At 36.4% G+C, this 18794-nt stretch overlaps 1 protein-coding gene across 2 annotated transcripts in view; it reads right to left on the bottom strand.

Annotated features, from left to right (window-relative positions):
- GALK2 (galactokinase 2) overlaps window positions 1-18794 on the bottom strand; it is a 126442-nt gene that overhangs the window by 88056 nt on the left and 19592 nt on the right. For both annotated transcript variants that reach the window (XM_028100163.2, XM_028100165.2), the window contains exons 4-5: window positions 14515-14605; window positions 6573-6719 (exon numbers count right to left, since the gene is read on the bottom strand). In XM_028100163.2, the coding sequence (XP_027955964.2) occupies window positions 6573-6719; window positions 14515-14605 (238 nt within the window). The remainder of the gene's footprint in view (window positions 1-6572; window positions 6720-14514; window positions 14606-18794) is intronic.

The following is an 18794-nucleotide window of genomic DNA, read 5'->3' as shown; positions in this document are numbered from 1 at the left end:
CAAGTCATGAAAAATTATTGATTTCCTTTCTGGAACATTTTTTTGTGTTTTTCCTATATTTAATAATTGCCTAATTTCCTCATTTGCTTAGTTGTATTTGCATGTCCAGCGAAGCCTTCCTATCCCCTACAATAACTCTGTAAAATCATTCTCAATCCATTTTTCCATATGGTCAAACATGTCAGATTTACCACTTGTTGTTGTTGTTATTGTTTTCCTGATAATATTTATCAATTCCATTTTTTCCCTCCCTCTTCTGGTTCTTATCTGTACTGTGCCCTAAGCCTCTGGGTGTCATAGGTGTTACATTGGGTTTTCCCTTAACCAATGTTCTATAAATACCCAACTCCTCTCTCCTGTATTGGATTTCCCACTTCCTAGTTCCCATGTCATCTTTCTTGGTTTATTCCCTAGTTTTGGTGGCTTACCTTCTATAGACTTTTATGCTGCATGTCTGAGAATGTTTTATTCTATCTTTATACTTAATCAATTCATTTATTCTAAACTAGAATTCATTTATATTTTGAAGATTATAACTCAAAAGATTATAATTCATTATATTACTCTGTTGCCTTCTATCTTCTAAAACTATTTTTGATAAATTTTCATTCCCTTCTTTTCTCTTCTCTCCTCTTTTCTCAATCAGCTGTTAGTGTGTTTTCTATTAACATTCAAGTTTCAAGCCTCCTGGATGATGTACTTTGATTTGTTTTTTCTCTTTTCTTTTTTAAAAATTAAAAAAATTTTTTTTAATTTGTAAAAATTTAAAAATTAAAACAAAAAATTGTTTATTTTCATTTATTATGCTGAACACCCAACGAGCACCTTTCAATTTGAAAATTCATTCTTCACTTTAGAGAAATATTTTTTTTTAAAATATAGTTTTATAATGACTCCTTTTTTTCTCCTTACTAGTTGGATACAGAATTTCTGGAACTGATCTACAAATGTTCCTATCTTTCTCTCTCTTATTGTCCCTCTCTTCTTTTCCCTACTTTACCAGAGAGTTCTTCCAATCTTTTACTGAAACTTCTGTTTTAGCTATCATATTTTTAATATTCAAAAACACTTATTGTTTGGTCCTTTTCAAAAAACGAAACCCTGTTCTTTCTTCAACATTTTATTTTATCTCTCTGAGGATATCATGGCTTCTTTGAAGCATTCTTCTGCTCTCAGCATTGTCTCTGTTTTCTCTGAGTACCTTTTTAAATTTTTGTTTCTTTGGTTGTTTGTGTGCTTCATGTTGGAGGCTTTCTTCCAAAGTCTGATTATCTTTTGATACCCTATCGTATTTAAGAGTGAATCACTAGAAAGGTTATTTGTAAGTGGGCCTCTAATCGGGTCATAGAGTAGCTGGAGAATTTTTGTGGGAGGAAGTCACCAAATGTCAATATCTATACGTCTCTTCTCCAGGATGGTTCCATTTCTTCTGAGAGGATCTTCCAGTATTCCTAGTGGGATGTGGAATGGTAAGGCTGCCAGTATACTAGAGCTGAGAACAGGAAGGGAGTTGGGAATTTCACTGTTCAGATGTAGAATGTCCTTTAATCCCCCAGTTTTCAATTCTATTCTCATCCTGCCTTTCTCAGTGTTCAGTGTTGCCAGACTATCTCTGATTGTTTCTCCAGAGATTCCTGCAAAAGTGGGGGGAAATGGTGTCCTTGCTTATGGGGTTAACAGTAGGCTCTGAAGGTCTATCTTCTCCTCATAAAAGCTTTCAAATAGATTCCCACCTACCATGTCACCCTACTTTCTATGGTACTGGGTGCCTCTAATTCCTAAGCCTTTCCAGACAGCTGTGAATCAACTTGCCTTCCATCTGTACTTCCTTCCACAGCACTTGGCTCTGACCTTTCTTTACTCTGCTAAGTCAAGCACCATCCTTCCACCTATCTTCCATTTTTGTATCTTGTGGTTTAGAGTTATTTATGTCTCCTTGATTTACCAAAGATGAAACCTGTGCCTCCATTTTCTTGCTTTCCCTATTGTTTGGGGATGGTTTTTTTGAGAAAAGAAAAACAAATGAGGCTGGGGAAAGAAAGAGTAGATATGTTCTTTGTTCTGGCATCTTGAAACCAGAAGTCTCTAGCCTTTTCTATTTCATAGGTCTTTTTATTACACCATAGTCTCTTCTGCCAGTTTCCTTCTCATTCATAATTTCGGTCTTCCAGAATTTCTGGGTGACTAGCCATCTTGTTTTAGTGGTTTCAGACATATAACATTTCATTTATTCATAAGTTAACAAATTCCATATCTACTTACCATATCTCATTTGCAGTAATTAATATCTGCAATTTAACAGGGACTACTGGATGTACATATTAACTGGAAGGGGATTATTCATCAATTGGGAGAGATTAGTCACCGATCTCTTGTGGGACTTATCTTTCTTATCAAATAGGCTGGTTATTCTCTGTTTGCCTTTCTGCCCCCAATTCTCACACTTCTCTGTACCCCAGAAGACTGACCTCTATGGACAACTCCCCTTGTCCATTCCCTCTCATTGCCATTCCTACCCACTTCCCTCTTTCACTGCCTCATTGCATCTCTGGCAACATTATAGCTATCATAGCTCCTAAAGTATGATAGCTTCTGCTTTCACAAGGGAACTCTTCCTAGTTGGTTCCCCTGACTCTACTCACATCTCCGTAAATAGTCTCTTTATTAAACTGTCTTCCTTTATACCCCGTGTGCCATTTGTTTCTTATTGGACACTGACTGATATATCAGTTTTAAAAAATTTTTTAACTAGCTCTTCTCTAAAGTACATTGACTTGTTGCATTCTTTGTCAACAATGGGCACTTAACTATAAAGACTCTGAGCAAATCAGGCTTCCTTTCAATTAAGATTCTATCTCACTACAGCAAAGAAACTCTCCTAATTAATGATGCTAAGCCCCTAGGAAATATAAGCATTGTCAGTGCAACTTAGACTAACAGAGAAAGCTAGGATATACATATTGTTCCCTTTAGGCAATGGAGTCGGTTCTTTTTTTTTTTTATGTTATGTTAATCACCATATATTACATCATTAGTTTTTGATGTAGTGTTCTGTGATTCATTGTTTGCATATAACACCCAGTGCTCCACGCAGAACGTGCCCTCTTTAATACCCATCACCAGGCCAACCCATCCCCCCACCCTCCTCCCCTCTAGAACCCTCAGCTTGTTTCTCAGAGTCCATAGTCTCTCATGGTTCGTCTCCCCCTCGGATTTCCTGCCCTTCATTCTTCCCCTCCTGCTATCTTCTTTTTCTTTTTTTTTAACATATAATGTATTATTTGTTTCAGAGGTACAGATCTGTGATTCAACAGTCTTGCACAATTGCTGTGGAGTCAGTTCTGATAAAAGTATATTTGCTATTTTTTATTCAATTTTTTAATTGAGGTATAACTAACATACTTATATTAGTTTCAGGTATACAACATAATGATTTGATATCTGTATATATTGTGAAATGATCATCACAATAAGTCTAGTTAGCATCCACCACCATACATAGTTATCTTGTGATGAGAACCTTTAAGATTTACTCTCTTAGCAACTTTCAAATATGCAACGCAGTGTTGTTAACTATAGTTACCATCCTGTACATTATATCCCATGATTTATTTATTTTATAACTGGAAGCTTGTACCTTTTGACTCCCTCTACCCATTTCACCCATCCCCCAACCACCACTCTGGCAACAAATAATTTGTTCTCTCACGTATTAGCTTAGGTTTTAAAAAAAAATTTTAGGGGCACCTGGGTGGCTCAGTCGGGTAGCATCCAACTCTTGATTTTAGCTCAGGTCATGATCTCAGGGTTGTGAGATCAAACCTCACATCAGGCTCCACACTGGGTATGGAGTCTGCTTGAGATTCTCTCTCTCTCTCTCTCCCTCTGCCCCTCCCCCCACCTCTCTCTCCCTCTCTAAAAGAGATAACAATAAAATAAAACATTAAAAAAATTTTTTTAGATTGCACAAGTGAAATCATACATATTTGTCTTTTCACATCTGATGTATTTCACTTAGCACAATGCTCTCAAGTTCCCTCCATGTTGTTGCCATTGGCAAGATTTCATTCTTTTTTATGGCTAATTAATATGCCATCGTACATATATACCACATTTTCTTTATCCATTCATCCATCAACAGATACTTCATTGTTTCTGTACCTTTACTATTGCAAATAACACTCAGTGTACATAGGGGTGCATATATCTTTTCAAGTTAATGTGCTCAATTTCTTCAGATAAATGCCCAAAAATGCAATTGCTGGAGCATATGGTAGCTCTATTTTTAATTTTTTGAGGAACATCCATACTGTTTTTCATAATAGCTGCACCAATTTACATTCCCACCAACAGTGCACAAGGATTCCCTTTTCTCCACATCTTCACCAACAACTACTTATTTCTTATCTTTTTGATACTAGCCATTCTGACAGGTGCGAAGTAATATTTCAGTGTGGTTTAGATTTGCATTTCCCTGATGATAAGTGATGTTGAGCACCCTTTCATGTGTCTGTTGGCCATCTGTATGTCTTCTCTGGAAAAATGTCTATTCAGACACTCTGCCCATTTTTAATCATATTGTTTGTTTTTATGCTATTGAGTTGTATGAGTTCTTTATATATTTTGGATATTAACACCATAGCAAATAAATAATTGGCAAATATTTTTTCCTATTCAGTAGGTTGCCCTTTTCTTTTGTTGATGGTTTCCTTTTCTGTGCAAAAGCTTTTTGTTTTGATGTAGTCCCACAATTCAGTTTCATCTATATTCCTTATTCAACAAATCACACCAAGGCAGAGACCTGGGTAAATCCTTGACTCATCTCTGTCCCTCATCCCCATACCCAATCAATGACCAAGTCTTATTGATTCTGTCTGAGATGTACTTTAATTCTATGATCCAGGTCTCTCCATTCTCACCACCATTTCCCTAGACCAAATCATTTCCCTATTACCAATATTGTTACTACCCTCATATCTAGATTTTATAATAGAGCCAGAGGGATCTTTCTAAAATATAGGTATGATCATGATACCCTCTTCCTAAAAGCCTGAAATGGTTTTACACTGCTATCAAGATAAAGCTCAAATTCCTCAACATGGCTTACAAGCCCCAGCATCTGGTGTCCTATCCTGCCATCCAAATTACTCCAGCCAAATTAAGCCCCTTTTAGTTCCTCCAACAATCTATGATCACTCTTACTCTAGATATTCCCACATAAGGTTCCCTCCACTTGATACATGCCTCTTGATGTTGCCAGTGTTTTCATGCTATCACTATTTCTTGACAAACATCTACAAATCCTTGTGTCTCAGCTTAGATGTCCCATGCTCTCTAAATCTGCATTTAGTGTGCTCCCATAGCACACTACTTATCCACTTATCACACTCTATTATAGTTGCCTGTTACTTATCTCTGTTCCCCTTTCAGATCATAAGCACTATGAGGGTTAAAACTGGATCTATTATAGCTCCAATGCTTTGAACATTACCTCGTACAAAGTAGCCACTAAATAAATAATGGCTAAATGATGACCAAATGAATAAACAAATAAAGCATTAGATTAAACCTAGTACCAGTGGAAGCACATTACACATATGGACTTTTTTTCCCTTGCTTTCTTTCCTCCCAATAAATGAAAAACAAGTAAGTTGCCCTTCCCATCAAATAAGCCATAGCTTACAAAGGGCTAACCAATGTATACTTACACATGACAGCCAAAGAGAACTCTATCTGAGCCTTTGCTTTCTCCTTTATTTCTCTTTCCTCTTACACATAAAATTTTCAAACTGAAAGTTTAAACAGGCTGAAGACAGACCAAGCATGTGGCTGACTTTCTCTTGATCTGCCTGATGCCCTCCCCAAACCATCTATAAATGTGGTAGTATATGTGCATGGGATAAAAAAGAACCTATGATAACATTTTGTTTGAACCAGAACTCCAAAGCACTAATTAAAGCTGAGCACACCTGCTCTGAACTGCAAAGTCAGAGATTTATGTGAACTTGTAAAGTTGAGGCTTTCTGACCTTTTGTAGGTTTTATGTTTCCTTTAAATAAGCATTTCCTCTTTGTAATGCAATATTTTTTTTAAAGTTTATTTCAGTGACTAACCTGCTGGTATAAACAGATACGCTGTTCAGTTCCTTTATTGCCTGGTCTTTACCCTTTTTACCCAGTGCCTGTCAAATGTTTAATTTAAGGTTTTGGTTGAAAATAAGCAGGTCCAACTATGAGGCCTACAATTTCTTGGTCTAAACTGAACTTGTTAGTGAGGTGATCCAAAAAGATATCCATGCACTCACACTCCACACTTAATGTAAGAATATAAGAGCATTTTAATACAGTTATTCACAGATCTGCTCATTACTTGCAAAGTATCAGATACTTTATAGCAGTTTATCACAAGCAGGACTTATTAATTTGTTAGGTTACTGTGCCTGCCCATGTATAGAGTCCTTTCAGGTAAGACAAAGTTTTTAATCAAAGTAAGATGTTATAATTTTGAGATTCGGATACTAATGGCTTTAGAAAGAGAGAGTTCTGTGAGGCTAACACATTCAATTTGGTTACCTTGGATAGGTTCATTCCCAGCACTGTGAGTGTCACCAAGCCAGCACAACAGACCAGAGCACTGGAGCTGGAGAGTCCAGAACTCGGTGGGATGTTTCCATCTACCAAGCAATTCATTCCAGTCAGGTTGCTAAGACCAAAGTGTTCCTAAGAATAGAAGGAAAAATAGTGCTAGTAACTTTGGTGCTGGATTCGAGGAGTAGCAAAACATTCTTTCATTCCCCAGAGAGCAAACATTTATCAATGGACTTATTATGCTATTTATAGAAACTACTTGTGCAATTCAATTTAGTTGAGTCTATACATGACATTTCATTTAATGGTTCTTGGCCACAGGGTTCGGTAATCTGAAGATTATTTTTTACTTTGTTCAACAAAAAGCTATTGATCCATTTCCTAAAATTGCCTTGAATGATCTTTTTCTTGAACACTCATTGATTTGAACAAATGAAACAATTATAATTCAATTTCTCAAGTAGCAGGACAAGAAATACACAATATTAGTGAGGCAAGTTAAATCTCCATGTAGCACAGCCCAATACAATGACTGTAAAAGTCTTAACACCAAGGATCCCTGAGGGGATGGAGAGAGAGAGAGAGAGGACTAAAAGATATATTTGAGCAAATCATAGCTGAGAACTTCCCTAATCTGGGGAATGAAACAAACATTCGTGTCCTAGAGGCAGAGAAGAACTCTCCTAAGATCAAGGAAAACAGGCCAATGCCCTGGCATGTAATAGTAAAACTTGCAAATCTTAGAACCAAGGAAACCATCATAAGGGCAGTAGGGGGAAGAGATTACTTACGTACAGAGGGAGGAACATCAGAATAATGTCAGACCTATCCACAGAGACCTGGCAAGCCAGGCAGGCCAGAAAGGGCATATTCAGGGTACTAATGAGAAGAACATGCAGCCAAGAATACTTTATCCGGCAAGGCTGTCATTTAGAATGGATGGAGAGATGAAGAGCTTCCAAGACCGGCAGAAACTGAAAGAATATGTGACCACTAAGCCGGCCCTGCAAGAAATATTAAGGGGGATTCTATAAAACAAGAAAGACCCCAAGAGTCATATACAACAGAAATTTACAGGGGCAATCTACAGAAACAAGGACTTCACAGGCAACATGATGACAAAAAATTCATATCTTTCAATAATCACTCTCAACATGAACGGCCTAAATGCTCCCATAAAACGGCACAGGATTGCAGATTGGATAAAAAGACAGGACCCATCCATATGCTGTCTACAAGAGATTCATTTTGAACCTAAAGATACATCCAGACTGAAAATGAAGGGAATGAGATCCATCTTCCATGCCAACGGACCTCAAAAGAAAGCTGGGGTAGCAATTCTTATATCAGACAAATTAGATTTTAAGCTAAAAACTATAGTTAGAGACACAGAAGGACACTACATCATTCTTAAAGGGTCTATCCAACAAGAAGATCTAACAACTGTAAATATCTATGCCCCCAACATGGGAGCAGCCTATGCTGCTCTACATAAGCCAACTGTTAACCATAATAAAGAGTCATATTGGTAATAATACGTTAATTGAGGAGACCTCAATACTCCACTCTCAGCAACAGACAGATCATCTAAGCAGAAAATCAACAAAGAAACAAGAGCTTTGAATGACACACTGGACCAGATGGACCTCATAAATATATACAGAACGTTCCACGCTAAAACAACAGAATATTCTTTCTTCTCGAGCACACATGGAACTTTCTCCAGAATAGACCACATACTGGGTCACAAATCAGGTCTCAACTGATACCAAAAGACTTAGATTATTCCCTGCATATTCTCAGACCCTAATGCTTTAAAACTGGAACTCAATCACTAGAAAATTTTGGAAGAAATTCAAACACTTGGAAGCTAAAGACCACCCTGCTCAAGAATGTTTGGGTCAACCAGGAAATCAAAGAAGAACTTAAACATTTCATGGAAACCAATGAGAATGAAAACACATCGGTCCAAAAACTATGGGATACTGCAAAGGCGGTCCTAAGGGGGAAATACATAGCCATCCAAGCCTCACTCAAAAAAATAGAAAAATCCCGAATTCACCAACTAACTGTATGCCTTAAAGAACTAGAGAAAAAGCAACAAACGATGCCTATGCCACGCATTAGAAGAGAAATAATTAAGATTAGAGCAGACATCAATGAATTAGAAACCAGAAACACAGTAGATCAGATCAACAAACCTAGAAGCTGGTTCTTTGAAAGAATTAATAAGATCGATAAACCACTGGCCAAACTTATCCAAAAGAAAAGAGAAAGGACCCAAATTAATAAAATTATGAAAGAAAGGGGAGAAATCACGACTAACACCAAGGAAATAGAAACAATTATTAGAAATTATTATCAACAACTATATGCCAATAAACTGAGCAACCTGGATGAAACGGATGCCTTCCTGGAAACCTATAAACTCCCAAGACTGAAACAGGAAGAAACTGACAACCTGAATAGGCCAATAACCAGTAACAAGATTGAAGTAGTGATCAAAAACCTCCCAAACACAAGAGTCCAGGGCCTGACAGATTCCCTGGGGAATTCTACCAAATGTTCAAAGAAGAAATAATACCTATTCTCCTGAAGATGTTTCCAAAAACAGAAACAGAAGGAAAGCTTCCAGACTCATTGTATGAGGCCAGCATTACCTTAATCCCCAAAGCAGGCAACGACCCCATCAAAAAGGAGAAGTCCAAACTAATATCCCTGATGAATATGGATTCCAAAATCCTAGCTAATAGGATCCAACAATACATTAAAAGGATCATCCACCACAACCAAGTGGGATTTATCCCCAGGATGAAAGGGTGGTTCAACATTCACAAATCAATCACAAATCAATCAATGTGATAGGACACATTAATAAGAGGAGAGAGAAGAACCTCTCAATTGATGCAGAAAAAGCATGTGACAAAATACAGCATCCTTTCCTGATTAAAACTCTTCAGAGTATAGGAATAGAGGGAACATTCCTCAAGTTCATAAAATCCATCTATGAAAAACCCATGGCAAATATCATCCTCAATGGGGAAAAGATGAGAGCCTTTCCTTAAGATCAGGAACACGTCAAGGATGCCCACTCTGGCCACTATTGTTCAACATAGTACTAGAAGTCCTAGCAACAGCAATCAGACAACAAAAAGAAATAAAAGGTATTCAAATTGGCAAAGAAGTCAAACTCTCTCTCTTCACAGGTGACATGATACTTTATGTGGAAAATACAAAAGACTCCACCCCCAAATTACTAGAACTCATACAGCAATTCAGTAATGTGGAAGGATACAAAATCAATGCTTCTTTTCTCCAAAGAAAACATACAAATGGCTAACAGACACATGAAAAAATGTTCATCATCATTAGCCATAAGGGAAATTCAAACCAAAACCACATTGAGATACCATCTTATACCAGTTAGAATGGCAAAAGTTGACAAGGCAAGAAACAACAAATGTTGGAGAGGTTGTGGAGAAAGGGGAACCCTCTTACACTGTTGGTGGAAATGTAAGTTGGTACAGCCACTTTGGAAAACAGTGTGGAGGTGCCTCAAAAAATTAAAAATAGAGCTACCCCATGACCCAGCAATTACACGACTGGGTATTTACCCCAAAGACACAGATGTAGTGAAAAGCAGGGCCATATGCACCCCAATGTTCATAGCAGCCATGTCCACAATAACCAAACTGTGGAAAGAGCTGAGATGCCCTTCAACAGACGAATGGATAAAGAAGATGTGGTCCATATATACAATGGACTATTACTCAGCCATCAGAAAGGATGAATACCCAACTTTTACATCAACATGGATGGGACTGGAGGAGATGATGCTCAGTGAAATAAGTCAAGCAGAGAAAGCCAAAATCATATGGTTTCACTTACTTGTGGAACATAAGGAATAGCATGGAGGACATTAGGAGAAGGAAGGGAACAATGGGGGGGGAGTTGGAGGGAGAGATGAACCATGAGAGACTATGGACTCCGAGAAACTAACTGAGGGTTTTAGGGGGGACGGGGGTGGGGGGTGGGTTAGCCTGGTGACGGGTATTAAAGAGGGCACGTACTGCATGGAGCACTGGGTGTTATATGAAAACAATGAATCATGGAACACTACATCAAAAACTAATGATGTAGGGGTGGGAGGGAGGGGGTGGCTGGGTGATAGACAACGGGGAGGGTATGTGCTATGGTGAGCGCTGTGAATTGTGTAAGACTGTTGAATCACATACCTGTACCTCTGAAACAAATAATACATTATATGTTAAAAAAAAAAAAAGAAGAAGAAGATAGTAGGAAAGGAGAAATGAATGGGGGGAATCAGTGGAGGAAACGAACCATCAGAGACGATGGACTCTGAGAAACAAACTGAGGGTTCTAGAGGGGAGGGGGTGAGGGGATGGGTTAGCCTGGTGATGGGTATTAAAGAGGGCACATTCTGCGTGGAACACTGGGTGTTATGCACAAACAATGAATCATTGAACATTACATCAAAAACTAATGATGTAATGTATGGTGATTAACATAACATAATAAAATAAAAATAATTAATTAATCTTTTAAAAAAAGAAAGATAATTGAAGATATTTGAATTTGGGCTGGCCTTACATGCCACTAGGAAATTACTGTTAATTTTGATGGGTATGATAATTGTATTCTTATTATCCAAGATAATAGTCTAACACTTTTTACAGTTGCATTCTGAAATATTTGAGAGTAAATGATGTCTGTAATTTGCTTTAAAATATAAAATTCTTTAAAATACTAAGCAAATGTTAAAAAAAAGGATAAAGTAAATGCAGCAAAATGTCAGGAAGTGTTAAAGCAAGGTATAAACATCCATTATAATGTAATCTTTACTTTTCTGTATATAAATATTTGAATACTAAAAACTTAAAAAAACTAAAGTTATTGTTAGAATTAGAAAAAAAACAAAAAAAAAAACTAATGATGTATGGTGACTAACATAACATAATAAAATTAAATTAAATAAAAAAAAAAAGTCTAACACCAAGCAGTGGCTTGTTTCTATTGAGTATTTCTTCAGAAGTTTCTCTGAAGAAAAAGTGTTCTCAACCTCTTCAGTTCCATTTTACTTATGGAAAAACCCACACACCAAAAGATTAAAAATGTTTTCCAACATTACATATAGGGAGCTGGGGATAGGACCCAGGTCTCTGATTTCTGGTTGAGAACTTCTCCACTGCAGTCAGAAACACGGGCCAGCATACTGTCAGTATGATTTAATGTAAGTCAGCTATATGAGAAAATCCAGATTTTTACTAGAGTTTATAGATACAGTTAAGCCATATGGTAGCTTTCAAGACAGCCAAATTAGAATTCAGCCACAAATGAGAACACAGACTCTAAAAGAAGTAGAGAAACCCTTATTTCTACAATTAGGAAAACCCAAAGAAATAATGAGACTCTGATCTAAAGATGGAAATCTCTAGGATACTTAGATGAGTATCTAGGATGACACTTATGATGATATTATATCATAATTAACCTTTGTGGTTTAGGATTAAAAATATATTCAAGGCCACCTCCTCCTCAAGAAAAAATACCATCATGTTTGCAAATTACTCAAACAGCTCAAGACCAAAGTACAAAATACTATTATATTACATAATTATGCATTTCATCATATGTATCATTCTAGGGAGAAATTTCAATAAACTAGTTAGAATAACTAAAGTAACAACAAAACTCTGCAAATTAAAGGATGGGTTTTTTTCCCTTGATTTTTTTGTCCTTTTTTCCTATGTTGGCAAAACTCACACACCACAAAAAAAGAGATTCTGTTGGATGTACTTCTCTTCTTGATTTCAAGTCATCTAAAAATTTCCTTTCCAGAAATACAAACAAATTTTAAATTGAAACACTGCTGCTGCCAATGCCCTTTCATACAGAACATCAGACAGCTTGTTTAAAAAAAAAAAATCCTTGGAGAATGCTATATATTTAATCATAAAGTGATCCACAGTGTATCTTGAATGTGAATCATACTTACAAACTTATCATGCAATGTTTAAATTAAAATGTACAACAGATTCAAAAACGTAAATGGATTTTGCCAAATTCTGTAATAGCTCTGTCCCAAAAGGATAACATGTTCAATTTAATATAAACAGATTATCCTATGATATTTTCTAGTATTTGGATTTGAAGTTTTCTAAACAGGATAACATTTAAATTACTTCTCTGCCAAAAATTCGCTGTACAAATCTACTTTTGCACATTAAGTTGTCAAACCAAAAAAGAAAGCTTTAAGACCTCAAATTCTCAAAAACAACACAAAGCAACAAGCAGTATTTAGGTCACTTTACCCATTTGCTATAAAAGGCATGTTGCTATAAGGAAGATCGAATTGCATTTGCCAGGCAAATCCTTCCAAATACTGTAATTCCCACTAATGCATATGGTAAGCCAAATAACTTGAAGATTTAAAAGAGGCCAATACCTCTTCCCATGTTATTACCATGTGTCTTGATGAAGAAGAAAGAAAAATAAAAAAGGAAAGAAAGAAAAGAAAGAAGGAAGGAAAAAGGAAAAGAAGGAAGGAAGGGAGGGAGGGAGGGAGGAAAGAGAGAGAGAGAGAGGAAGGAAGGAAGGAAGGAAGGAAGGAAGGAAGGAAGGAAGGAAGGAAGGAAAGAAAGAAAGAGAAAGAAAGAAAGAAAGAAAGAAAGAAAGAAAGAAAGAAAGAAAGAAAGAAAGAAAGGGAGGAAGGAAGGAAGGAAGGAAGGAAAAGAAAGGAAAAGAAAAGAAAAGGAAAAGAAAAGAAAAGGAAAAGAAAAGAAAAAGGAAAAAAAAGAAAAGAAAAGATGAAGGAAGGGAGAGAAGAAATTAATGCAGGAACTCTAAGACCAGAACCACCATAATTCGAGGTACAGGACTACACATCAGAAATAAATGTGATGCTTTCCTGGAATGGATAGGTCACTGAGTCCTAGGCTACTTGTGACAAAGCTTCAGATAGGATCACCAGACAGTAAGGAACACAAGTTCTCTAAAACATGGATTTTAACAAATCAAACTGATTTAGCAAATAAATTTTCTTTTTGTCCTTATACTTTTTTAATCTGGAGAAAAAGTAGAAATATTTCATTATCTTATTCTTGCCCATGACATTAGAGATGTTCCCGATAATTATTCAGTGTTTCTAAGGAAACTACTTATTCTAATAAACTTCACTACATCTTTTTTTTAACCCCATCTGAAGTGGTAATAACAATACTAGTTGTTTATTTATTGAATGCTTACTATGTGTCAAGCACTGTGTAATCCTTGTAACAACTCTTTGCTGGATAGGAAAGACATCATGATACAGATAACAAACCTAACAAAGAGGTTGAATTAACAGCTAAGTAGAGCTCGAATTCAAACCTAGGGCTTCAGACCAAATCCTATTACAGTATATACCTACATATGATTAGAACAAATATATTACTAGACTGTATCCTTCAAAAGAAAATTTGAACAGGGGCACCTGGGTGGCTCATTGAGATAAGCGACTGCCTTCAGCTCAGGTCATGATCCCAGGGTCCTGGGATCGAGCCCCGCATCGGGCTCCCTGCTCCACAGGAAGCCTGCTTCTCCCTCTCCCACTCCCCCCTGCTTGTGTTCCCTCTCTCGCTATCTCTTTCTCTGTCAAATAAATAAATAAAATCTTTAAATAAAAAAAAGAAAAGAAAATTTGAACAAAGATTTTAAAAAGAGAAAGATTTTCGTCAGATGCAACTGATTTATGAACAGCCACTACTGCCCCCTCTGAACACCACTAATATGTAAATTAGCAATACAGAATAGGAACATGAGTTAGCATTGAAATGTGACAAAAAATACATTGTAAATAAAATAAATCTTGATATATAATACACATTATAAGTTCACCAGCTAGTAGTTGCTTTATAAACTGATTTACCTGAATTCCTTTAAATCCACATAGGAAATAGTTGTGCCACAGAGGCTTGGTTTTGTCAATCTGAATATTATTAGCACTAGTACTGAAGTCCCTGCAAAAACAAGACACTATTAATTTAAGTCTAGAGGCTGTAAAAACCCATGGCTGCAAAATCAATGGCTGACTGCTGCCACCTTGTGCCACGAGAGTGATACTGAAATTTCATTCTCCATTTATTTTCATTAATGTACTTCATAGTTTACCCAAAAACAACAAACATGCCCACATGCTTAAAAGATAAGGGAAGTTGTAGTGACCTTAACAATTAAACTACTTCCGAATGACCCTTTTTATTTCCTGAAATAGAAAGGAACCAATATATTTCAGCATAATCTACACCACTTTTTATTTCATGATGATCCTTGTTAAGCTGATATAAACCACATAAATGCTTATCCTTGGGGTTTGCTGTTTGACATACCTCTAACTGTAACAGTACTCAAAGCCTTCTCTCCCCACACTCTTTGCCACCCATCCAATTTTACCATCTGCATGGCTTAAGAAGATGGAAAAAACAAAACAAATAATGATGATTCTAATGGATCATAACTCGTTGAATAAGATACCATGAATCTATACTGATATAAATTAACAAACAAAAAAACTACCTAAATGAAGGAGAAGGAAAACCTCTTCCTTAGTTAGAGTAAAATGTCAAATAATAGAAGAAGTAGAGGGCGCCTGGGTGGCTCAGATGGTTAGGCGTCTGCCTTCGGCTCAGGTCATGATCCCAACTTCTTGAGATCGAGCCCCACATTGGGTTCCCTGCTCGGCGGGAAGCCTGCTTCTCCCTCTCCCTCTCCCACTCTCTCTGCTTGTGTTCCCTCTCTTGCTGTGTCTCTCTCTGTCAAATAAATAAAATCTTTAAAAAAAAAAAAGTAGAAATGATGGAAATCACTATGTGGCAAACTCCATGATAACTGTTTCAGGAAAGAATCATCAATGGATACTAAAGTTAGAGAGTAAAATTTTGATAAGAAACAAAATATTTACATAGACTCAAAATATTTCCCTATCAGATACTTATTTCAAAGGGAAAAAAATGGTAACTTTATGGCAAAGAAATCTGGCAGACATCACCTTAACCAAATAATCAAAATTAACAATAAAGGACATCATGTGTCTCCTTGATATCATGAACTGAGAACATATCAGTTGATGTGTGGGAATTCTTTGTATTATTTTTGTGAGTTCTTTGTAAGTCAAAAATTATCTCAAAATGAAAAATAGATAAATAGGTTTCTAAATCAGGCAAAGGGCAAAATATGAGAAATGGAGGAGGAGGGGGTCAATTAAAAAGTGAAGAAATAAGCAACATTCCCCATATTGACTGAATGCTCTTCACATAGTTTACTAAATACCTATTATATGCCAGTCACTGTAGTAGGTGCCCTCCATGCATTATCTTAATTCAATAACATGGACACAGTATGTCCTAAGAAAAATATTTAAGTATGCAAGGTATTCATAGGAATAAAAAGGTAAAAGGCAAAGGGCTTATCTTTTCATAAGCTAGCTGAGACAACATGAACACAAATTATGATCACACACTACTGTCACATGATGGTGTATAATATGGAACGGGATATGAGACCAAGAGGGCATCATCTCTATAATCAGCATATTAGAGTGAAGAGGGGAGGTTTTCCCAGAGGCTCAGAGTGGTTTAGTGACTCTCCAAGAACACACACAGTATGACTCCAGCTCACAAGCATTTTACTGTCATCTACAGAAATTAAAATATATTGCTCACAGTCAACAAGAGGTCACAGAATTTGGAAAGCAGATAAAATTATGTTAGCAAAACTGATCAGGTTCTCTTCCTAGCTAAAGAAAAGATCTTGAAAGTTACCACAAAGAAAAGAAAACCAGGAAGCAGTCAGGGGTGGTGGTATATTGAACAAAATAGAGGAGGAAATTTGTACAGATGCAGAAAGCTACATGAGAAATATCAAAGAAAATGCTGAAAAGTGTTATTTCCTACAAATTAGAAACATAGCTTAAATATGTCATAGAAAAAACTTCCCTTTGATTAGTTAATTCATGTCTGTTCTTTCTAGCATCCCTGTCTTGCCTCTCCTTCCTACCATTTTCTAAGATTCAAAAACAGGCACACATTTTCCCACCAAATCCTACATTGTATCACCCATCTGCTTTCTCCACTCTTGCACCCATGTTGCAGAATGCTAGGAAAAAAGTCCTGAAAATGAGCAATTATGACTTTTACATTGGTAATTTCCACCTACATATTTTATTCATTGATTCACCTGTTCTTCCAACAAACATTTGCCCAGGGTCAACCCTGTGTGTGCCAGGCACTGGGCTAGATCATTTATAATAACAATATCATTAAAAAATAAATACTTAGAGAAAAGTTGGAGAAAAAATGTACAAGACAGATATCTTACAACAACAAACTATTTCTGAGAAAAACTGAAGAAGACCTAAATAAATGGACAGATATACCCTGTTCATGGATTGGAGGAGTAAATATTGTTAAGATGTCAGTTCTTCCCAAATCGATCCTACACTCAGTACAACCCCAATAAAAATCCCAGCATGCTCTTTCATAGAAGTTGAATAGCTGATTCTAAAATTAATAAGGAAATGCAAAGTAGAGTAGCCAAAATGAATTTGAAAAAGACAAACAATCTTAGAGGACTTACACAACCTGATTCCAGGACTTCTTATAAAGCTACAGTTTTCAATAGCAAACCACATTCACCAATACATTAAAAGGATATCCACAATAGCCAAACTATGGAAAGAGCTGAGATGTCCACTGATGGATGGATAAAGAAGATGTGGTGTGTGTGTGTGTGTGTACACAATAGAATATTACTCAGCCATCAGAAAGGATGAATATTTACCATTTACATCAACATGGATGGAACTGGAGGGTATTATGCTGAGGAAAATAAGTCAATCAGAGAAAGACAATTATCATGGTTTCACTCATATGTGGAATATAAGAAACACCACAGAGGATCATAGCGGAAGGGAGGGAAAACAGAATGGAAAGAAATCACAGAGGGAGACAAACCATGAGACTCTTAACTATAGGAAACAAAGTAAGGATTGCTGGAGGGGAGTTTGGGGGGGGATGGGGTAATTGGGTGATGGGCATTAAGGAGGGCACGTGATATTATGCACTGGGTGTTACATGAAACTGATGAATTGTTGAACTCTACATCTGAAACTAATGATGAACTATAGGTTGGCTAATTGAATTTAAATTTAAAAAAAAAGGATCATTCACCACAATCAAATAGGATTTATTCTGGGGATGGAGGATGGTTCAATACTTGCAAATCAACATCATACACCACATCAACAAATCAAAGGATAAAAATCATATGATCAACTCAATAGATGTAGAAAAAAGCATCTGACAAAATTCAACATCTGTTCGTGATAACAACTCTCAACAAAGTGGGTTTGAGGGAACATACTTCAACATCATAAAGGCTATAAATGAAAAACCCATAGCTAACACCATACTCAATAGTGAAAAACTGAGAGCTCTTTAAGATCAGGAACAAGACAAGGATGTCCACTATCCCCACTTTTATTCAACATAGCACTGAAAGTCCTATCAGCAATCAGACAAGAAAAAAGAAATAAGAGGCATCCATATTGGTAAGGAAGAAGTAAAACTGTCACTATTTGCAGATGACATGATGCTATATATAGAAAACCCTAAAGACTCCATCAAAAAACTATTAGAAGTAATAAATGAATTCAATAAAGTTGCAGGATACAAAATTAATACACAGAAATTGGTAACACTTCTATACACTAATAATAAAGTAGCAGAAAGTAAGAAAACAATTCCATTTACAATTGCACTGAAAAGAATAAAATACCTAGGAATAAACTTAACCAGGGAGGTGAAAGACCTATACTCTGAACTATAAACCACTGATGAAAGAAACTGAAGACAATACAAACATATGGAAAGATATCCTATCCTCATGGATTGGAGGAATTAATACTGATAAAATGTCCATACTACCCAAAGCAATCTATAAACTCAATGCAAACTCTATCAAAAAACCAAAAGCATTTTTCACAGAACTAGAACAAATAATCCTAAAATTTGTATGGAACCACAAAAGATCCCAAATACTCAAAAGCAATCTTGAGAAAGAAAAACAAAGCTGGAGGTATCACAATTCCAGATTTCAAGATATACTACAAATCTGTAGTAATCAAAACAGTATGGTACTGGCACAAAGACA

The sequence above is a fragment of the Eumetopias jubatus genome, unplaced genomic scaffold (genome assembly GCF_037043125.1).
Source record: "Eumetopias jubatus isolate StellerSeaLion01/CBP00866 unplaced genomic scaffold, mEumJub1_p1.0 scaffold_7, whole genome shotgun sequence".
NCBI classification, from domain to species: Eukaryota; Metazoa; Chordata; class Mammalia; order Carnivora; family Otariidae; genus Eumetopias; species Eumetopias jubatus.
This window is presented reverse-complemented; position numbering and strand designations above follow the sequence as displayed.